The sequence below is a fragment of the Camponotus floridanus genome, unplaced genomic scaffold (assembly GCF_003227725.1).
Source record: "Camponotus floridanus strain SB8 unplaced genomic scaffold, Cflo_v7.5 scaffold2, whole genome shotgun sequence".
Taxonomy (NCBI): domain Eukaryota; kingdom Metazoa; phylum Arthropoda; class Insecta; order Hymenoptera; family Formicidae; genus Camponotus; species Camponotus floridanus.
Window position 1 is genome coordinate 5,602,035 of NW_020229325.1, and position 24,436 is coordinate 5,626,470.

The 24,436-nt window shown below is 32.1% G+C and overlaps 1 protein-coding gene across 8 annotated transcripts in view; it reads right to left on the reverse strand.

Moving 5' to 3' along the window:
* LOC105254565 (leupaxin) overlaps window positions 1-24,436 on the reverse strand; it is a 29,936-nt gene that overhangs the window by 1,471 nt on the left and 4,029 nt on the right. Inside the window, exons 1-9 of one of the 8 annotated variants that reach the window (XM_011263330.3) lie at window positions 20,344-20,435; window positions 18,990-19,114; window positions 13,590-13,750; window positions 5,360-5,537; window positions 4,746-4,878; window positions 4,267-4,468; window positions 2,339-2,629; window positions 2,067-2,240; window positions 1,308-1,538 (exon numbers count right to left, since the gene is read on the reverse strand). In XM_011263330.3, the coding sequence (XP_011261632.1) occupies window positions 1,308-1,538; window positions 2,067-2,240; window positions 2,339-2,629; window positions 4,267-4,468; window positions 4,746-4,878; window positions 5,360-5,537; window positions 13,590-13,750; window positions 18,990-19,077 (1,458 nt within the window). In that variant the 5' untranslated portion in view covers window positions 19,078-19,114; window positions 20,344-20,435. Of the gene's footprint in view, window positions 1-490; window positions 1,156-1,307; window positions 1,539-2,066; window positions 2,241-2,338; window positions 2,630-4,266; window positions 4,469-4,745; window positions 4,879-5,359; window positions 5,538-13,589; window positions 13,751-15,423; window positions 15,737-15,997; window positions 16,233-18,989; window positions 19,115-20,279; window positions 20,436-22,702; window positions 23,109-24,436 lie in introns of those variants that run through there. The other 7 variants (XM_011263329.3, XM_025407997.1, XM_011263324.3 and 4 more) reach the window with 7 other exon arrangements.

The following is a 24,436-nucleotide window of genomic DNA, read 5'->3' on the forward strand; positions in this document are numbered from 1 at the left end:
TTCGTGTCGAATTTAATATGGCAAAGAAACATTAACAAAATCATATTCATCAATTGTCAATTATAACTTTTTTTTTATCCATAGATGGCCGAAAAATGTATAGTATTATCAGATGAATCAGATTTCTAATTTATACATTTTTCCATAATTTGCTCCAATTAATTTTATAAACTTGAATTAAATAATAAAGTATACAATTATTTTGTATTCACATTGTATTATATTCAGTCATCTAAAAATAGATTCAAAAAAATAAATTATTTTAATTATTTAAATTATTTAATTAATTATTAAATTATTTAATATTAAATCAAATTAATAATTTTACTTTTCGAAAAACGAGTTTTAATATCAAATCGATTCATCTGTTATCACTATAACGTTTTAAGGAATGTAAATATGCATCTGCGACCTTGTAGCATTCAGCTAGGCTCTTCCTCACATATGTTGCCACAAGACACGCTTTGTGCAACGTCTTCGAGTAGCTGTATGTATACATGTGTGCGAGACAGCCGACTCTCGTGTGTGTCTTTTCATTTTGGGGTTGTTTTCTTTTTTTTAGGGGAGGGGGTGGGAATGAGTGGGTGAGGGAAATTTATTTCTTTACTTCTGACATATAGTACTAACAGTATCTTTGCGCAGCTCGAGAAAATTCCTTTTCATTCAAGAACTGCGACATAATGTCAAAGCTTGTCGAAAACAATAATCTTAAACTTTGAGCTTGCTTGCCGAGAGTATGCCCCGTAATATAAGAATGTAAAGTGTGAGAGATATGCTGTGTTGTCTGTGTGTGTTTGCAACGCGGAATCAAGACGACGGTGATTCATAATCGGCATTTCTCGTTCCCAGTCTTCCTCCAGCGCCAGCTAAATTATCTGTCGAAGGATCAGCAGGGTATTGGCTCCGCATTTATAGAGCCGGAGGGCATACAAGGGGCGATATAATTGCAAAGGGTAGCTGGACGATAGGGTAACAAAGAAATCTTCTGGGACAAATTGATAAGACGATGATGACGACAATGATGACGACGATGAGATTTTTTTACGCCTCCTGCTCTTCTTCTTCCTCGTCGTCATCTACTCCGACGCATTTGGGACACACCGGTTGTCCTTCCATCGCGTAGAAGGACTTTCCAGAAACCGGCTTCTTGCAATCCTGTAATTGTCAGATTTTAGTGGTGTGTCTTTCGCATTTTCTAAGCTACGCATGAAGAGGGGAGGGAAACACCGATGAGCTCTCGTAAAATTTGTGCTGAAAGTAAAACTTTGTGATATAAGATCGATCATCTGTACGAACGTGTTACCTACCCTGCAGACGAAACAATCTGGATGCCATTGGCTGTTGAGTGCAGATATGTAATTCTCCATAATGGCGCGATTACAGCCGCCGCATTTAGGAGCAAACATGTCAAAGTAATCCTCGCGGCAATAAGGCTTGCCGTCTCGCTCGTGGAAGCCCTCTTCGCCAAACTGCTTGCCGCATTGAGCGCAGAAGAAATGCTCGGTATGCCAGGTCTTCTCCAGAGCAGTCACGCATTTCTGAAAAAAATCTCTTTTGTGCAATTGCGAATTTGTATAACGAAATAATTGGAAGACTTGAGAAAAAAAGTAGATTATCAAATATAGGTTGTTAAACGTTTTAGTATAAATTTGTTCGCGTTTGGACTGAACAATGATTAATTAATTTTCTCTTCTTTCTTTGTCTGTATCATAATCGGCATGATCTAGAAAAAGAAATTCCAGTCAATGTTTCAAGTGAATTAAAGTTTCAGGTGAATTAACCATTTTTCCAGTTATTTCAATGTTAAGAATTAGTACATTAAATTCATAGGAACGAATTCAAACTTGAAAAACTTATTTGTCTCGTTGTCTAGTTGATCCTACGAACGTCAAGGGAAATCGTCAATGGAAAATTAAGTTCGAGGATATGTGAAGGAACGAGGATTTATATCGAGTCTTTTTTTATTACTCTTTCTCTATTAACGTTCCTTATCTCGGTCGCACCTATAGGATTCACCATTATTTTTTTTCTCAAGAGAATTCCTAGAATGATTCTAAAATCCTTACATCAAGAATGGGCCCGTTGCAATAAGCGCAACGAGGTGAGAACAAATTGTGATAGTCCGTTTCACAGTAAGGATGTCCCTCCCTCTCGAAGAAGTTTCGCGTGCCTAATTCCTGGTTGCAGTGGGTACACGTGAAATGTTCCGGATGCCATGTCTTGCCCAACGCTGTTATCACCTGTGTAACAACAATGTTATCAAGTCAAAGAAAATGAAAGAATATTTAATTGCTGGGTTTGGCTTTTAAGAATCAGCTATGATGTAGCTGACAGCTACCTGGCCCACGATGGGCTTCTCGCAGGCGCTGCAGCATCCCTTCTGAGTAGTGTTGACTCCTTGGCGGCTCATGTCGGCCTGAAGATTACCGAGCATAGAATCCAACTGATTCTGTTTAAGAGGCTGACTCTCCCCTGGTTGATAGAGATGAGTCGTATGGGTCTCGGTGATGTGGACGCGGGTCTGCGGGCCCTCGCCGGGCAATGGGCTCTGCGAGCTCTTGGTGGCCTTATTGGGCTTCGCGTACGGGGAGTCGGTTACTGTCTGATGTTGATGGGTACCGCTGTTGATCTGCAATGACACGTGGATTGTAGGGTCGAGTGTAAATCAGATAAGAAATCAAGACTGATTTCGAAATTCAATCTTGATAAGAAATCAAGACTGATTTCGATCTTCAATCCTATATAAGAAAATAAAGTAATAAAATTTGAAAAATATTATTTTTTAGCGTTTCTTTGACGATGTCTATTATCCTGGATCACCGAAGGATAGCAGACATCAGGAGGAAAATTTTCTCAGTTTTCAAAATTAATTTCTCGGAAGGCTGGATTACACTCGTATGACAATGACAATTTCCCGCGTAATTCTGTGTCACGTGTATCTTTATGTTTGGTATGCAGAACAGGACAGGTGTGTCAAGGTGAAAAAATGGTTCAAGGTTGGATGTCACGAACGGAGATTCGACGAACAAGGTGAGAGAAAAGAATCAGACAGGATGTCAAGGCGTGAATTCGCGAGATGTTGAGTGAAATGAAACAAAGACCCACGGAGATGATGGTAGATAAGAAGTGAGGAGATGTCGATCGTCACGGGCGAGCTTGCAGACTGGCCGAAAGCTCCGGGTGTTTCGGCGGGTAACGTCGTCGCGTCCCACGTTGCTGCCCCACCTCTTTATGATTTCGTCTTCGTGGTTCTCCCTTCTCCCACGGCCGCGGAAAATTGGTGACGCGGAGAAAAAGGAGCGGACAAGAGGGAGGGCGCGACGGTGATGAGGTTGGTTATTTTCGTAACGTGGGGAGCCAAGAATGGGCAGGAGTGGATTTAATGCCCTGGTGTTTTCCGATTCCGCGGTAAATCAAAGCGATGACAGAGAGTCAGGGATCAGTCTGTATCTGTTTCGATGATTACTATATGTAGGTCCGCATAAAGGGTGTCTCGAAATGGATGGTTTATATAAAACTCTCGAAGGGACGAAAAGATTATTTGTAAATCGCTTCTTAAGAATCTATATTTAAAAAAATATAAAATAACTATAAAATAACTATAAAAGAAATATAAAATAATTTGAAAAAAAAATTTAATGTTTTTAAAAATACATTTAAAGTAAGCTTTCCAAACAAAAAAATTGTGGTCATTCAATCATCATCCTGTCATCATCCTGTCATCAAAAGTTAAATGAAATTTTATTAATTTTTACTATAAAAATTATAATTCCTGATAAAATTAAGTTTTAATCTTTTTTAATTTTAATTTACTTATATTTTTTTATATATATTGGAATAAAACACGACAGATAAATGTTTAAAAATGTGCAAATTATGCCAATGTTACTTTCAGTTATCCGGTTATATACACAATACAGACAAGAAGCAACGAAAGATGAGATGTAACACTAACCCTTTCGGTATGCGATTAAATGCAAAAAAAAATCTACAAAAGATTTTATTCGACTTCTCTGTAATTATTAATTCCTGCAAGTTTCTTTGGCAATATCGCGTTTTTATATTTCTCTTTATATTTATCAAGATTTCCAGAAAATCACATTTTATAATCTTATATAATATTTAATAATCTATCAGTTTGGAAATTGCCACATTATTTTTCTTTCATGAATAAAAGAAAAATATAGTATTGGAAGTGAGATAGTCTTCATCAACCGCTCCGAAAGGGTCGCGTTACATAGGTTAAGTTATGGTTAAGTTATATACCTTGAATTCGGAAAGCGAAGCCATTAGATCATCCAGCTCCTTGGTAGCGTTACTCGCGGTATGACCATTAGGATAATTCCTCTGAACCTCGGTTCGACTCAGCGAGCCATGCTGACTGGAGGGATAGCCGTCATAGACCGGCTGTATCTCCGTGGACGTCTCCTGTATGGTGACCCTCACCTTTCCATCGGCGGGATAGTCTCTGTTCGAGGGACAACAGTTACCGTTTTACACCGAATACGCGAGTTATTCCGAAAATTCAATTGACTATTAATCTTCGATATAAAAGCTTGAAGATTTTTCACGCTACGGGCACGAGAAGTTGGCCTACAGCATCCAAACTCGTCGGAATCACTATGATTTTAATCCCGAAATTATTCATGCAAATCGCGAGCTAGATGTTCATTCGAAAGCAGACTGCTTAATCTGTAGCTTGCACTGTTTTAGGATTAATTTGCGCACACAAACAGAAAGCTCACCCATTAGGCACTGCGGTGCTTAGTTCTTCGAGCAACGAGTCGACGGTGGGTCGAGAGGCTGACATACTACTCGGGGAACGGAGCATGGGGCTGGTTGCGCTCCCGTTCACCCCTGTGGTGGACACGCGACTGTCTATAATCATCAAGCCATTTGTTTAACAAAAATCGCTCCTCTCGAGATCATTTTTAACCCTTCTCGAAAATGATTCGATAATACATTAATTAAATTAATTCTGTTTGAAAGAAATATAGAATGTCTCAAAATATTATGTCTAGTATCTCTATCTTATAGATTGCATTCTCCTATTATCATAAATTTTTATTCAGCAAATATTTTATCTACTGCATTCGCGATATTTTTTCATCGGGTTAAAAATTTATCAAAGTCGTATCGAATTGAAGTAAAATAAATAAGATTATCTTCGCGTCTTTGAGACTTCATTCGCGAAAAGGCTTTCACTGTTTCAGATTTATAAAACTTTTGGCGAGAGATTTAAAAAGACAAAATTGATCGCTTGAAAAGGGATTATAAAATAATATAAAAAAATTTTACAGGATATGAAACAATATAAAAAAAATTTATAGAATTTTAAAAATTTGGATAAAGAGCCAACCTCTTTCCTGAAAGTGGGCATTATAGCGTGCATTGCTCAGATCTTGCAGGAGAGTGTCCAACTCGGAAAGATTGTTATTGAGGGAGGGCATCTTGCTCCCGGTGCCCGTCTGGGTGTAAGACGCACTTCCGGTTTTACTGATGGTTTCCTCTATCGCCTCGCGGTTCTGGTAAGTCGGCTATAACATGTGGGCAAAATCGCGATGAACATTAACTTCAAAGATTCCTTCGTGAAACTATATATATTCATCATCAAAGACACCGGTTTCGCTATTAATTTTTTATTACTTATTTAAATGAATTTTAATATAATATTTAATAATTTTAAATCGTAAAAAAATTTATCATTTCTATCTAATCTATTTAATATTCTTATCTACATATTTATTATTAATTTTCCATCACGTGAAAATTGATTTCAATTTTATTTGACGATTGAATTATTTCAATTTCATGTTCGACGATCAAGCTTAATAGTAGATATTTCTTTAATACTTGATCTGATCATAAAATAATATAATGTAAGTGTTACAATAAAATGAAAGCAGTTAAAGGAAAAATTAGAACTTAATGAGGATTTCTTCAGATGAATGGATTATACGAAGATGGTTTGAACGACAGCTGCACAATTTTCTACCAGGTGCTCTTGGCTTGTTAATAGACAAAAAGCGATGGCCTGCCAAGTTTGCGTAAAGTACATTATTATTTAGAAACATGATGTCATTAGAATCATTATGCGTATGGAACGTTGTCGTTCAGGACGAGAAGAGCAATGTGGTCTTTTTAGTTTCGATAAAGTCAATTTTAGTCGCGGGAAAAATGTCCAAAAGATCGTAATCGTTCCTGTTTAGATAAATAATAAATATATTATTCACAAAATATATACAATAAATATCGCTTATCTCTACAAGTCAACAAAATTGATGAACATTGATAATTGCATTATTTATTCCACTTAAATATTTTTTGACATATTTGTAACAATTTTGTAATTTTATAAAAACAATAAAGTTAATTTATGAAATTTCTATATATTTTATATAAATATGTAAAATTATTTCTAATTAAATTAAATATATATACATATATATATGTAAGTATAAATATACATGTGTATATAATAATGTTTACTATTTAACATCTACTTATATTCAAATTAAAATATTGAAGAGATGTCACATTTTAACAACCAAAGATATTCCAACGAAATCTGCGACATGCACGAAGTCGCTCTGACTTGTTTACCAAAATTAAATTTAATACTTGACGTCATGCTAATCAATGGCCAAATGTGAGTCTCAATCATCCATAAATTTGGGATTTTATGATTTTTTGAAGAGGATCTGCGCAAAATGCATAAAAGATGTAGTGCGATTGATACATTTCTAATAAGTTGCTAATATGAAAATAAGTCATTACAGAGGCTATTCGCAATAGCGATTTTAATCATTAATAATTATTATAGCTAACAAATAAAAAAAGTTATAATTTAAAAAATAATATTTTTCAAAATATATATTCAAATAATATATTCAAAAATAATTTATATTAAAGCATGAAGTATTTAATGCAGCTCTGTATATATTTATATTTCTTAACATATTTATCATAATTATTGATAGATTCAAAATAATAATTTTTCATATAACTCGTAAAAAAAATAATAGATAAATAGCTAATAGTCGAATTTCTGAAAAAGAAACGCAAGGGCGGCCAAATTTATCGTCAGATTACCACGCACTATTTTTTTGCAATAAAATAGTATTACGGCGCATCCTGCTGGATAGAAACTAGGTTACATGCTGAGTTGTCAGCCTAAAAATATCCGTGGAGAGCAGAAACATATCAGCAAAACGTATCGGCGCGAGAAGTTTCGGCGACGACATAACTATTAACGCGGAGAAGCGTCTACAGGATCTTTCTGCGAGATCTTTGTGCCATTTGTGACTGTCACAATTGAATGGCTTACAATCGGTGGAAGTTTCTTCGACTATACGGTCAATTTATTTTCGTTGAAAATTTAACGAAAAACTATCGTATATATTTTGCTCTTGTACTTTCTGCAATTTTTCAGAGCAATATTTTTTAATTTTTTAGAGTATTAAGATATTTTAAGTATACTTTGACATATTGGAAATCTCGACTTTTTATAATTTAACAATAAAAATTAAAATCGCACTGATAATTTTTGTATAGCAATTTTAACATAAATCGACAAAAAATTAATAATAAATGTAATGTTGCAAAAAATACCTAAAAATACCTAAAAAGTAATCCAAAATGCTTCTAGAAAAATTATATGATAATTTTCATATATGTATATGTAAAAAAAATTAAATTTTATGTGCGAAAAAATTGTCTTTATGTAGCTTTATTTTTATTTATATCTAAATATTTATATTTATATATAATTATTTATATTTAAAAAAATTTATATATTTTCAAAATATATTATTAAAATTTATTATTAAAATATATTATTTCAGACTAACACAAAATACTGGAATTTCGGTCATGAACATCTAGATTTCTCCCTGCATATAAATAAGAAGAAAACAGTTTATTTTTATGAGTAGTAAACGTATTTATTCTTTTTAATATTTATAATTTATATGTAATCTTTTTTCTTTTTTGTGTATAATATAAAATAAAGATTATATCATACTATCTCACTTAATATAAAACGTTGAACAATTAAAATATTGAACAATTAATCTGTAATTATCATTTTTTGACGTCAATATATCGAGATATCTCTCCAAATTATCGTATTAAATAATAAGTATTCAATAATAAGTATTCGTTAAAATATTTAATATAAATTATTCATATCTTTCCAGGGATATAATAAGATATTTGGGACACTCTGCGTATCCAGGACATGTCACACGCCCAGCGTGTGCACAGCTCAATCTGTCACGCTCACGTGCTGGCGTTGTTACGACGTTTATCCGAATTTATGCAACGGGTTGCATATTTGTAACTGCAGCGCGAATGTCTGGAACCATGCATGCGCATATAATCGTTTACACGAGCTAAATTCGCGCATCAAAGGGAAAGCTTTTAACATCCGCGACCTTCGACAGAGATTTGGCACTCTTGGCGGTAATCCGGTAAGGAACATATGCTCTTGTCGACATGCTTCATAACTCAAGATGTTATTTAACATTGACAGCCATTTTGGTCGAAACGAATGACAGTGTTAAGATAATAAAATTCAGGATTATTTTCGAACGAGAGAATTGTTGACGAAATTAAAATAATAAAGTAATAAATTAATAATTTAATAAATAAATTAATAATTAAATTAATAATATTTCTATTAATTACAAATTAACCGTATTTAAAATTAATAATAATTAATCGGGCAATTTACCATATTTTTAATTAATTTAACTAAGACTTGATTAACTAACGAATTTATATATAATTATCAACTGCTTCAAAGGAAAAATTGACAATAAATGAAAATTAAATAATTTTTATTATTATTAAAGTGATAGTTAAAAACAGAGTTTTTAAGATAAATTTTGTACAGTATAATTTTGTATGTTTAACTTAAATAAGAATATTTTTGTTATAAACACGAAACAAGCTCGTTAACTTCATTTTCGCCCAGTTAATGTTGGGGAAATAGGTCTCGGACTAGCCGCGAAACTGGATCGCGTCGTACGATGCCGATTCGCATCCGAGAATGACGACTACAGCAGAAACACGACGACAGATCGATGTCACAATGGCTCGTTCCGAGAAGAATAATAGGAGCGAAGCAACTTATACAAATGCGATTTAAGAAACGCAGCTATCGTTAATTTCAGCTGTAAATTTCGTAACTTATTAAATCGTGAAACAATCGGTTTAACTTTTAAGCCTGCAACTTTTTGCTCTCTACTGTACATAAGGTTCGTAAAATTAATATATTTTCTCAAAATTAAATGTTGCACACAAATATTGTTACAGATATTGTTACAATATATAATAATTAAACATGTTTTAAAAATATGTAGTGTATTTAAATAATTTTAATATATATATATATATATATATATATATATATATATATAATTAATTTCTCGATAAACTTAAAGTTTTTATTTCTTTTTTTATCTTAATTATATTTATATAAATATTTTTATATAAATTTTTATATCAATTTTATATAAAATTTTATATAAATATTTAGTTCTTTGAGAATCATTTTCACAGTCTGAATAATTTAGATCTGAATGCAAACAAATCGAAACAACTGTCATATTTGAACTTTACTTATGATACTGTTAGATTTAAGAAGTTCATTCACCTAACATAGGACGTTCTCCCCTATTATTCCACGTAATGATACCAATCAAAGTAGGTATAAAATTAACGAATAAGTTTCATAGATTATAAGATTCATCAAATATATCATTTTAATAATAAATCGTTTTATACTCTCTCTACAATTAATTAAATTTTTTTCACATTAATTTCTTCGTAATTTATAAGTTTGAAACATATTTTAATATATTCATAATTTCTTTCACTCAAACGTTATAGAAAATTTTAATTTTTTATGACTCACTTGTTTCCCGATTAACAATAATAAGATAACTTTTTTTCTTAATTGAAGATGAAAAAAGATTAAAACGATTGAATAATTCTATCGTTCGATTTTTTGCAAGATATAATATATTGAAATTGACTCGTCTCTGTATTTGAATTCTACTTTCAGGTGGACATAACGCTCGCAACGGAAGATATATTTAGACACAAGAATATAGCTATTAAAAAGATATATCAGCATGCATTTTTGAGTGTATGAATGCATAATATTGCAACTTGACGTCGCGATATTATCGGATTGAAGGTGAACGGAGGCGCTTTTCGTTGCGAAAAAAAAAGAAAAAATACGATTTAACGTGATTGGCACGATGGCGAACGTTGCAGTTGGCTCAACCGCGTATTTTACAGTCGCAGTATAAATCGAATACAAGCATGAATAATAGAGAGCGTGCTGTCCTAGGCCGAGCGAGGATCGATAGACTCGGCAGGGAACGTAACAGGTGTTCCCGTCGTGGAAAACTCGGAAACGCAACTTTTTTTCCTGCACGATTCTCTTTTATGCGACTCGTGGAAAATATTCTTTCAGGTAGCACGCGTGTCTCTGAATTTTTTTACCTTTTTAAGCTGTGTAAGGATTTTCTTAATAAACGATATTGAATATATTCGATACCTATTAAATTTAATAAGCGGCTCTTATTCTTATATTTAAAATGGAAAATATACATAATTCTAAGTTAGAAAAAATTATTTATAATCCATATAAAAAAACTTATAGTTTTTTAATTATTTTATTTTTTATTAAATTTTTGTTAAATTAAATTAAAATTAAAATTTAGAATAATTTAAATTTTTATTAAATTTTTATTAAATTTTATTATCACTTAAGAGCTAATTTTATTATCAATTAAGAGCTAATTTTTCTGCATTCGTTTTTATGATGTGATCAATTTTCTTTATTGACTAATTTCGTTGCAGAAAAATTAGGTTCTGATCTTTGTGGTGCTTATATCTTCATCTTTTTCGTCCAGAGAAAAAAAATAACTAATACGAAAGTAATTCGAGACTCTCTTCCGACTAATATTCCGTCTGCCACAAACGTTCGATGTTACGCCTAGTAGTGATGCTTCCTTCGAGCGTCAATTTTAGACACGATATTGATTCTAATTTTAGCATCGCTGTTGCGTCATCGATATTTTCGAACGTGTTTTATGACTCTGGAAAGCTTCTTTTTTCCTCTAAAAACAATCAAAAGTTAACGCGAAAAATAGCGAGTTTGTCGCACCAAAATTACAAATAGCTGCGAAGATTAATTTTTACAACGTAAGCAGATTACGTCCGTTCTATTCCGTAACATTCTATTTTCACGGTTATAACACGTGTAAACTCCGCGTGTAAACAAATTCAAGAGCAATTGTGGTTAATTTACGCTCCGAGGAAACTTCGAAGTGCGTCTTTTGGTTAAATTATTATTCCGCAAAGAGTCGGGATATATTAATGTGTCTTCAAAACAATCTAAAATGATAAAATAAATGTTTGCACATAGATTCCCAATAAAAAATTATAAATATATGTTTAATTTTAAAAATATATTTGCTTCTTTTATATTTTCAATAATATAAGTTTTAAAGACGTACATGCGATAATCTATTAAAAAAGATCCTATCTTTTCAGAAATATACTTTTTAGATTTAAAAAATTCAGGAATTTTAAAATTTAAATAAATTTTAAAATTTAAAAAAAAATTTCTGTTTAATCATGAAAGATATATCTCTTTCTTTTATATTTCGATAATATAATTTTAAAGACGTGCGTACGATCCATAAAAAAAAGATCTGGATATCTTTTCAAAAATAAACATACTTTTTAGGATTAAAAATTCCAGGAACTTTAAAATTTAAATTTAAAAAATCTCTGCTTAATCATGAAAAATATATTTTCTTCTCTTATATTTTAATAATATAATGTTTTAAAGATATATAAGTGATAATCTATAAAAAATAGACCTGAATACCTTTTCAGAAATATACTTTTTATTAGGTTTAAACAATTCTGGAATTTTAAAGTTTAAGTAAAAAAATCTCTGTTTAATCATGAAAAATATATCTCTTCCTTTCGATAATATAATTTTAAAGACGTGTGCGTGATCCATAAAAAAAGATCTGTGTTATTCTTTTAGAAATATACATACTTTTTAAAATTAAAAATTCCAGGAATTTTAAAATTTAATTTTACAAAATCTTTGCTTAAATCATGAAAAATATATTTATTTCTCTTTTATATTTCAATAATATAATGTTTTAAAGACACAACCGTGGGATAATATATAAAAAAAGACCTGGTTATCCTTTCAGAAATATACATACTTTTAGGATTAGAAATTCCAGAAATTTTAAAATTTAAAAATTTACAAAATTTCTGTTTAAATCATGAACGTTCATACTGATGACGTTCGTGGCTTGAAAATAAAAACAAGCCGCATGCGAAAAATTTCAAAAGAAAAGCTCGTTGTATCTTGCCAAGATATCATATCGACAGTTATTATGCTGTCGGCGAAGAGGTTTATTTACGGATTCTCCCTATGTCACGCTTTCGCGACCATGACGACGAATTGCTCTATTTCGGGACGTTTTGTAGACTGGAAACGGACGTTAGTGCCAAAAAGTTAATTCTGTGTAATGAAAAAGGAGAGACTGCTACACAATAAAATATATTATGTAAAACAACAAATATATAGAAGAAGAATATGTTGAAGAAGAATATATACAAATATGTTTCATATGTTGTCGATAAGAATGAAATTATTTACTAGATGTTAACGTAATAATAGATAGCTCATCTTTTATAGCAATAATCTTGTTTAAAAATATATTCCCGACTGTTTTCTTTATTTTATATAATATATATATATATATATATATATATATATATATAACACATATATTTAATTATTATATATAATATTTAATATTTAATATATATAATAATAATTATAATATATAATTATTATTATATTATATAAATTGAAACAAAAGTATCAAAAAATATATGAAACTCTTCATGTCGAATGTTTTGCAGTTTATATATGTTGTAAAACTACAAATAAAATTTGTGATGATTTTAAAATTAAACGATCGTCATCGAGCTACCGGCACTTGGCTCCATCTAGTAAACTATCTCCACGACTTTAGTAAGGTTTCTTCAGCAAGCTCGATGAATTCTCCGACTTCGTCGATAAATCATCGCGATTTATCCCGTTTGCGATTTTGTTTATCGTCGGAAACGACAATAGATTTCGCAAATCTTACTTGACTTTGACAGGACCTTACAGACCCTGATTGAATATTTGTGTAAATTTAATTAAGACAGTCTAGACACAAAATAATAATTTAATCATCATTTTAAAAGATACATTCAAATTGTAAAAAATCGTTTTTCCGTTGAATATGAATTTTTAAATCCATTGAACGAGATAAAAGAAGGAATGCCTTCATTAATCTTTAATTAAAGTAATTTTAATTAAAAGAGATTTTATAGATCGTAGTAGACTAATCTACCTACACTAACTGCAGCGAGGTATAATATATAGTTTTCTAAATTTAAATTTGCCGAATGAACGGAATGAAGAGGCGCGGCCTCTTCTAGATGCATTAGTGCTCCAATTAAGATAAACGATAGACATATCGACGTACCGATTGCGGCGGCAGCGGCGAGGTTCGATTGTCGTAGGATCTGTAGACGGTGGTCGTGTGGGTGCGCGCACCGTTCAGCGATCCGTAACCGGGTGTCGCATTTCCACCGACGTGATTTCCCTCCGACGACACGGTGTTCTGCAAGTCGGCCAGCAGCGCATCTGAAAGCACATTTAAGTTCAATCAGTATTCCCGTTAAAAATTCCCGAACCCTTCTTCGCGACGATTGATTCTGCCCTACTTCGAGAAAAGTTGGAAACACGAGAGATTTTTTTCTCGCATCCCTAAATTTATCGAAGAATCTCCCCTATTTCGGGAGCACTCTGTATATAACGCTCGGAGATAAACAGACGGAAACATCCGTCTGTAACTGATTCCTTCTCGCGTCGTTATCACGTGCAAGAGATGGATATGTAAAAACGATTACTTCTTATTTCCCAACGGAATTAATCGTATGTATAGATTGAAGCACTTAACTTTATGATCTAAGTTATCTGTGCTATGCGTGCAATTAATGCAAGAGCAATTTCCTATAGCATGTATTTTTTATGACATTTCCTATAGCATACATTTTAATATTTATCTCTATTTTTTAAGTAGAATAAAAATATTGAGTGTAAAAAATATTAAATATTAAAAAATATTAAATATTAAATATTAAATATTAAAAAATATTAAATAAATATTGAGTGAAACTATGAAAGAATCAATAGCTTACGAGATATTTCCTAATTTATTTTAATATATCGCGATATTTTCGATTTACGAGATATTTCCTAATATATTCTAATATATGTGACGTAAAAATAACATCTGCTATTTGTAAGTTTCGCAAAAGTCAACTGATACGCCGTTATTGATCCAATCGAGGCATCACTTATTTAATTTCAAGCTGGCATATGTAAAAAAAGAAAATGTCATGACATTGTTTTACGATGACATCACACCGTGCGTCGCTGCCGCGTCCTTGACTGGCTCCTTGATTGCCATGTGTGTCGGGATACATTGAATTTATTGAAACCGAAATATAGAGGGTCTCCCTCCCTCCATTAATTGACGAGAACAAATGTACGCAATTAATTAAGAAACTCATGCTAATATAAATATATTTCACGTGTAGAAAAAGGATAATAAATCCGGGAAATAACACAGATATGAGAAAAATTATATTTTATTTGTAATTCTATTATTATATCTCTTAAAAATTAAATTTTAATGTAAGAATTTTATATCTTATTTATAATCCTATTAAAAATTAAATTTTCTTCTTTCTCTAAAAAATTCTTAAAAATTAAATTTTAAAAAAAAATTATATCTTATTTATAATTCTATTATTATATGTCTTATTATATCTGATAATAAATGCGGAGAGGAGAATAAAGGAACAAAAACTGGTTGATGTGTGAAGAGTTGAGACTAAATATTTACTACGGATTTTTGCCAGTCCGAAGATTAAGCAAAGCGAATATGCATATTTTTTATTACTGTATTTGCATGACAAATACGTAGATGACAGCTACGTAGATTGAAAGACTGCAAAATTTTGCATTGCAGATTTGCATTTTTAAAAAAATCTAATTGTTAGTTATAATTGATTTTCCACGCACATTTATATACGTAATGCGATTAAAAGATTTGAAAGATTTATTTCACCTCAATTTTTAAAAATATTAAAAAATCTAAAAATTAAAGAAAGCCTCTTTTTAAAAGAAATGAGTAACTTATATCTATAGAATAAATATCTATACATATAATATTCCCCTAATTAATTCGTTTGTTGCTTCGTCGACCTTAGCTCGATCGAGCCTAAATAATGAAAGAAATGTGCATTTACCGAGAGTAACGAGATTACTGGTGGCTTTCTCACGATTGTACACCTGGTACAGGTTCTCGTCCTCGGATACGTACGCGCATCGCGTCGTCTCCATCGTCGAGAGAGTCGAAAAAGGCACACGCGACACACCCACTATTTCAGGAACGTTGAACCCCGCGAGAGAGGCGAGCGCGAGTTTCAGGCCGAGTTCCGGCGAGTTTCGGTCAGCAAAAATGCGGAGAAAGTCCGCAACCGAGAGAACGAATCCGCCAGCGGGAGAGGATTCTCGATCCTCGATCTCTAAGTATTTTTGCCTCGAGCGAAATCGACGTAACTATAAAAAAGAATCAGAAAAAAATGATGATTGAGAAATCCTTCCCACGAGTGTCAATCTTCTGAGAATCAAACGCGATTTCGACTTCGAAATTATTTTAATTATTTACACGTTAAGAATCGACAAATTAGATCGACGAAGCGAGCTGCGACACCGCAGTTAAAGACTGGCTCCGATAAGAAAGACGAAGCTTATCGAGCATTCTGATCATCTCTGCAAATTTATCGCGAATACAGCCTGTCGCGCCAATTATGTACACACGTTTTCTGGAATTATTATCGCCGCTATTATCACCTCTTCGTCATCTGTGTGTCGCGGGATTCGAGGCAGTAAACCAAGTCGCATTCACCTTCAACGATTCGCACTCTTTTCCAGTTCGCCAACCACCCGAACGACTGCTCCGACTTAACGACACGTGTTCAACGAAGCGACGACGTATCAGCGTCGACGGCACGGCACTGATTGTCATTGAAGTTCGCGGGAAAGCGATACCGCGAGCTCTCCGGAGGAAGGAGCGAAACGGCCTCCTCCTCCTGGAGAGGAGAAGGAATAACGTAAGGCAGGCATATAAGGCGCAAGACGATAGTGGGGCATTCTCGTACGTTGGACGGAAGCTGCGGTGTTCAGAAGAAACGAACGCGAGTCTAGGTGACTCGTTTCACGACGACTCATTACGGGGAAGCCGATTGCACCGGGTATAAGTGGCTTCGAGGAAACTTTGGGCTACGGAGGAAGGAAATGTACAAAGCGATGTCCCAAAATCACAACTTCGAGTCAGTCCCTTTCCAGCGAAAATGTCGAGGCATTAGTAATGTTTAATGAGTGTTTGCAGAGGAAGAACTTTTCATAAATTAAACTTCGCTAAATAAATAACAAATCTATTTTTCGATTTATTTTAGATAAAATTTATATTTTTTTAGAATATTAATTATTTAATATAATTTATATAATTTAATTAATTATTTAATATTTTGTATAATTGTAATTTTAAAATTTTCATTTTAATGTATTAAATATAATTTATTAATTGAAATATAATTTAAAGGCTGGAAAGAGATAAATGGAAAATAAATAAAAAAATAAAAAGTAGATAAAAAGTAAATATCTTTTTCAGTTTCTCGCTGAGGAAAAATTGATTCCAAATTGACCAAAGAATCATTAAAGGATATCCAATGATTATGAAATATGTAGGATATATTAATTTCTTCCTTAAAAATTTGAAATGTGAATCATGTTTATCAATTCACATACTTCACTACTATGATGTCAGAATAAAAGGAAAAAAAAACCTCAACGAAATTAGTTGCTAGAAGTAAATTTAAGTCAATTTGTATCGTGTTCTTCTATTTATGGGATTTGCAAATCTTCTTTCTTCGAATTAAAATAGGTTTTAATATTATTTCTCTATAAATTTTAGTTATTAATGATGCATATATAGCATGTTCGTTTAACATCGACTTGTTGCAATTTCAAAAAAATATGAAATACAAGGAAATCTTTCATATTAAGTGGCTGAATAAACTAATCGCTTAAAGTGCTTTAAGCGCTTTAATAATCTAGGATAGCAAATAATATTCAATAGTATATTCAGTTGATCTAAACACATTCTAGATGGCAGGAGAAGGTTGAATGATGAAGTGCATTTCTCACAAACTCTGACGTAAAGCACTCAGTTCCTGATAAATATAAGAGAATTTTGACATGGAAAAACATATTTTTCCCTAAAACTATCAGTCTTGCGATTAAACATATACATATCTTGAACATTTTATAATTAAAAATGTCAGTAAGTATTTGAATCATTTTGCACAAACAAGCTCATATGTATAACTTTATTATACAAGTAATATAACTAAAGAGAATCTCGATATTCTCCTCTTAAAACTATCAGTCTTGCGATTAAATATACACATATTTTGATTATTTTCTAATTAAAAAAATGTCAGTAAATATTTGAATCATTTTGGACAAACAGGCTCATGTGTATAACTTTATTATACAAGTAATATAATTCGAGGGAATTTCGATATTCTCTCCTAAAATTCTTAGTCTTGCGATTAAATACATCTTGAATATTTTCTAATTAAAAATGTCAGTAAATATTTGAATCACTTTGCACAAACAAGCTCATGTGTATAACTTTATTATACAAATAATATAATTCGAGAAAATCTCGATATTCTCCTCTAAAACTATCAGTCTTGTGATTAAATGTACACATATCTTGAATATTTTCTAATTAAAAATGTCAGCAAATATTTGAATCACTTTGCACAAACAAGCTCATGTGTATATTTATTATACAAGCAATATAACTCGAGAGAATATCGAGGAGTGCACAATCGCATTTCGCTCGAAATTTATTTTCAAAACCGGATTTACGTTATTTAAGAAAAAATAAAACTCCCATCTGTGTGTTTAGATCCATCATGCGTATCGCAAGCGCAGCGTGTGCTCCGCTAATGCAATCTTTTTTGCTCGGTATATCCCGCGAGAGCAGGTTGAGCAATCGTCTGAATGGTGCTTTAACATTGGCATGGAGCCTGGCTGAGCTTATCGAGGTCTATTTTGCACGGCTGATTCATACCGCGAGTCCGACGTCGATATCGCGCGTAAAACGCGCGTGCCTTGCGTAAACCGCGAAGAGGAGGATGAAGTCGTGACGTTAACTATTCTACCACGTTTCTCCTTATTGCCGCAATATAAATTCCTGTCGATCTCAATTACTCACCAAGATTCGCCTTATCTCGTATTGCGGTTACGCTGAACTAGGAAGAATGAATGAGACAAAAATGATATCGATGAATAGAAGAGATATCATCGAGTTCTATCACGAATAAAATTTCCAATGTCCCGAATTTTTTCTAAAGCTCTATTTTTTTAAAAATTATTGCGTTTATTAAATAGAAAATAATTAATATATACATGCGTTATAAATATAATTTTTATATTATATAATATATTATATAAAATATTAATAAAATTTTTATATTAAATAATATTAATAAAATTCTTATATTAAATAATATTTTATATAATAGAATATAAATATAATTTTTATAAATCGTAACAAAATTAATATAACTAATTTTTATTCAACAGAAAATGATATAAGTTAAAAAAGATAGATATAACTTATAAGTAATGAACAATTGCTAAGGCGAGTTAAATATATTTTTTATACACGTTGTTTTAAGACATGTGGACATTGTGGAAATTAGGGTTAACGAGAAAGTTCTTGAACAATACTTACTAACGTATTGCTCCCATTGTGCATGACGTCGAATCGTCGCCAGACGAATCGGTGAAATTGGCGAGATAGGTCTCATCACGTCCGTCATTTTTACGCGTTTTTAAAAAAATCGCACACGCGAATCTCTACGCGAAAAACGATAAATAAGATAACGTTAATGGAATATTGTAATGTATAGAATGGACAACAAAGTATATTATTCTAAAAATAAATTCATGAAGATCAAGTATCTTTTTTTAATTGGTCGTCATCTTTCAATTTTTATTATCAAATTTTCAAAAATTCTCAGATATTATTAAATGAAAATTAATGTTAAATATATTTCTCAGATATTATTAAATGGAAATTAATGTTAAATATAACTAATATTTTGTTTTTTTAAAGTAATAATTTCTGGAAATTAATATTAAATATAACTAATATTTTGTTTCTTACAGTAATAATTTCTGGAAATTAATATTAAATATAACTAATATTTTATTTCTTGCAATAATAATTTCTGGCAATCCCATATAATCATATAATATATGTATGATCGCGATTTAAATTATGCTGGTAGACAGAATTTAAAAGAATTCTTGGATTTATAATTCCCTTGCAGTTCTTCAAACTGTTCTGTTTATTAGTCCTAATTAAATCTTTTCAAATATTATTTTGTCACAAGAAAGGATTTTGAGTGATGAGAGAGAAGCGGAAAAGACGGATGATAATCTAAACGAGCGAAGAAAGATTTTTATTACGATGAAAAATATATTTCTATCGCTCATTATCGATAATCGTTGCCTCTAAATTATACGGCTAAATCTGCCACACGGTGTGTTGTGTTCTAAACTTTGCTAGTGCCACGAGGTAAAAATAAATCACAAATTAGAGCAGAACCAGCGCGACTTCGTTCTGGACCGACTCGACACCTTTAATCTCACTCCAGAGAACGGTTGCGTTTCATTTTCAAAGATCGTGTAACGCACATCTCCTCGGTTTCCTTCTTCAATTTGCTAAGAAGACAGACATTTCCCTGGTGAAATAATTTTTCGACGATGAAATAATTTTTCGACAATTTACAGACAATCTAGATTAAAAACATATCTAAATTAAAAAAATATCTTCACGTCAAAAAAATTAATTTAATTAATTCGAATTTTTTAAGAAGCAAGTGAAACGAACCATCGTTGTGCGTCGCATCTTTTGATTACATAAATAATATTATTAAGTGCAATTTAAGTGGATGGACGTTGTCGCGGTCAAAAGGTCACTCGAGACCGAGGAATGGAGATTGATGAGCGCAACTACCTCGTTGTCAACGATCGTAAAACGTGTCGACGATCCGTAGCTACAGACACTACTGGACACTAACCGCGGAATGACACGAGCACGTGCGCGGATTCGGCGAGAGATGATCCGCGGAGATGATCGATCGGCTGCGGATGTCTGGCGGGATCAGACGGGACTGACACCACGTGCTGTTATTGTCCCCGTGCGCGGTCGCCGTGACTTACGAAATCTCTGCGTTACGTGAAATTACGCGCCCCCCCTGACTCTCTCTCCCGTCACCCGGGACGCGCGTGTGATCCCCTTTTAATATAGCTTACCGTTTGGCAAACCGTTTCATGCGAGATGTCGGAAGATCCGAACAAACATCGAGATCGATAACGGATATTTCTCGGATATTTCCGCTCAATAAATCACGCTTCGAATTAAAATACACTGAAACTCAGTGATCGGGCGAAGTAAACTTGCAAAGCATCGCCACGAATAAAATAAACAATGAATCAAATGTGCATTCTATGTACTCTATTCTATCGACGAGGGGAGAGGTCTACTTAAATCTTGTAAAAAAATTGTCTAAAAATTCCCTGATTTTTCAGGTATTTTTATTTAAAATTCCAGAGAATATTAAAAAAAATTTCTAATGTAATTTTCTAAAGCAAGTGCTCTTTACCCATGTTTACAAAGGAAAAACACAAAGCCACTTATGTTTCAAGTAGTAGATTTGCAAATGTATTGAAAAAAGTGAATAACTTTTGTAAGAGATAAACATTTTTCACATTTTCGTTTTTTTCATCACTAAAAATTACAATAAAAAATGTACTGTATATTCAATATTTCAATATTTTCTCACTAAAAATAAACAGAGACAGATATATATTTAATTTTTAAGTTTTAGCTAATCGATGAAGTACATTATATAATATAAGAGCAAAATGACCAAAAAAGAATTTTTTTTAAATTTCTGAATCTCAATCAAATTCTTTGAGAATTCTCTAATTTTTCCAGGTACAAAAAAATCTCTAAAAATTTCAGATTTTTCATGTTTTTCAATAATTATATAGAAGCTATCTAATTCAATATCTTATATTTCAGGAAAAAATATAACTTTTTGTCGATAATTTTAATTCTTTCACAAGAATCGCGATTATCGCGATAATCGCGAAGCCACAAACACTAACAGATATCACGGATATTGCAGTTTTTTCGCGGATATTTTTTCCAATCACACAGTTAATCGATTGACTGATTGATAAATAATCTAAATTCCATTATCACGTCTTCCTACATATTTGCGTCGCTAGTATGGAAACACAGGCGAGACTAACCTCATATGGAGGTGCAAATCTCTCGAGGAACGATCGAGAAAGACAGGAGATACCTACGCACCTTCGATATTCACGCTCACCTTGAATTCGTGTAGTCGACTGATCATCGATAGTCGAGGAACGCGCAGCAATGTCATATATGTAATAATCACAAACACGTCACGAGAGCTGATCGTATGCGAATGTAACGGGTAATCAAAGATCAATCAAAGAGAGAGAGAGAGAGAGAGAGAGGGGGGGGGGAGAGAAAGAGAAGCATAGATATCGTATTCCAGTGGACGTCTAATTACATCATGTCCAAAGTAATCGTCGTGAAATAATCAGATCTGCATATCTTCGTATATCTAGATAATTGGTATGTTCTTGTAATAAGTATGTATGTAAAGGAGAACCTTAATTTATATTGTGTATATTGCATTTGCATCGTAATATCTCTCAATCATTATTCAAAATACTCAAAGTCGACAAAGTTAATCTATTTATGTCTTTAGAATTAATTTTAACGCAATTTTAAATCTCTTCATAATGAGAGAATTTTCTAAATTTTTGGAATAAAAATTGCAGTTACAATTAATAATTAAATAAAAAAAATGAAGCTTCTTACATAGATAAATTACTTCAATTTGTTGAATAAAATTAAGATTTATCGTAAAAAATATTATTTTTCAATCTTTTTCTTTCTCTTTTCTTTTCTTGCAATCTAACTTGATTTTTTCTTTTTTTATTTGTAATAAAAGAATTCCGTATATTGTAATAAATATAAAAGTAAATAAAAAAATGTAAAATAATATAAAAAAAGTTTTTAACATTAATCCACTGATAATTAATATTATCATTATCACTAATAATAATTTTATATAATATTATATATATTATTATATATAATATTTTTAATATTTTATATTTTAATATTTAATATTTTTAATATTATATATAATATTTTATATATAATTAATTAAACGAAATAGGCATGATGCATTAATCGGAAGTAACACACACATACAATTCGCTAATTTCTAAGCTCTCAATTTTTTCCTCAAAAACAAAAAAAAAATAAAAAAAGATGTGCATTTTTTTTATTATTATTTTGTAACACGTGAATAAAAAAAAAGGACTTACATCCAGGAGGCGAGCCCTTCTTCATGGTGATTCTGTAGGGCTGATAAATATCGCCCGGCTCTACCTTGCCGTACATCGTCCGGTCCATCGCCATTTTTCTTACTCACACATACACATACACGCAGACGCGCATCCCTTGCCTGTGTATGTGTACGTCCGCGAGGAGGACTCGGGTACGCGTGCGTACGCGTTGCACGTGTTCACTCACGTGGCGCTCGTCGAGTAAACGATGACATAAGCCTCCTGCCCTACCTTTGGGATAGTAATTGCGGTACTCGACGTTGCGTGACGGCGAATTGATGCTAATTTGACGGATTAACGCGATGGGAGACGTCACTTCCGAAACGACGCAAGTCCGACGCATTGTAAGAGTCGCCAATTATCGTTTCGTAACATGTTAGAAACGAGCAAATTTCCTGTTTTATCGAATTTTGGACTCAATAAAATTTTTCTCAAATATATAAAAATAAAATACGGTTATTACTAATCAATTAGAGATGATACCTCGCGAGAATAAAAGCCTATTTTCCTATTAATCTTTGTGACTACAGGGTAATGAACTCTAAAATATTTAGAAGTAAGAACACAAGGAAGAAGCAGAAGAAGCGAAGCATCTCGAAGTACTGTGTTGAGCGAAATGATTTACTAGACGGTTCAACGAAAGAGGTTGACCCTTTACCGTCTTAGTAAAGTTCAAGTGGACCGCGGACCATTTTAGACTACTAATTTTAACGCAGTATAAAATTCATTTAAATCACCTCGCAAAGTTCTTTTCTCGTTAAATCAATAAAAAACGAAAGATAATATTATATGTCAGAATAAGATAATTTCCTCGAAATAATATATAATTATCACTGGATACAAATTTTGCAAAATTCTTTGTCGAAGTTAATTCAACCTTTCCACTCTTTAATATCCTTAGAGATAATTATAATTTTTTTTCTTTTCTTTAAAGCTTATAACTTTTAGAAACGCATTTCCGATGCAGCAAAACAGTGTTTAAAATTAGAAACGTACACAAAGAAAATATTGTAGTAGAAATTACAATAGATTTTTGTAATCAGGGAACATATTAACATGTAAGAGAAAAATTGCAATATTTTTATTCAATAATATTAGATATATTATATTTTATCTAAAAGAGTATTCTAACTATTCAAGTATTTTGGTAAAATATTTTGAACATATTTTTGACAAGCAAATGCATAATCGTTAACAAATAATAAAACAGATGCATATTTGATAATTTTCATAATGATAAATATCCTAATGTCGTTATATCTCGATTTTACAATAAATATTATAAAAGAAAATATTTTTCATAATTCGTAAAATTTTCTTCGTGTACTTAAAAAAATTATTTCCTTCTATAAATAATAAACTTCAAGAAAAAAGGTATAATTATGTCCACAAAAAAAAATTTTGTACTATAATACTAATTACACTATAACATTACTGTAATTATAGAATTTAATATAGAATTAATCACATCGACGTGTCTGCGAATCATTCCCTTTGCGGGCGACAGGGGCACGACTTCTTTCCTCGAAAAATACGAATTTCAGAGAAACGAAGCGACCGACGATGAAAACATGCGGAAAGACGGAAAACTTGTTTGCGACTGCACGATCACGCGCGACGCGACGTCTTTGGCGACGAAGCCGGCGAATGAGAGTAAATCGAACCGGCGCACGCGGGTGTATTTCCGGCGCTCACCCGCGCCCAGTGTCCGGA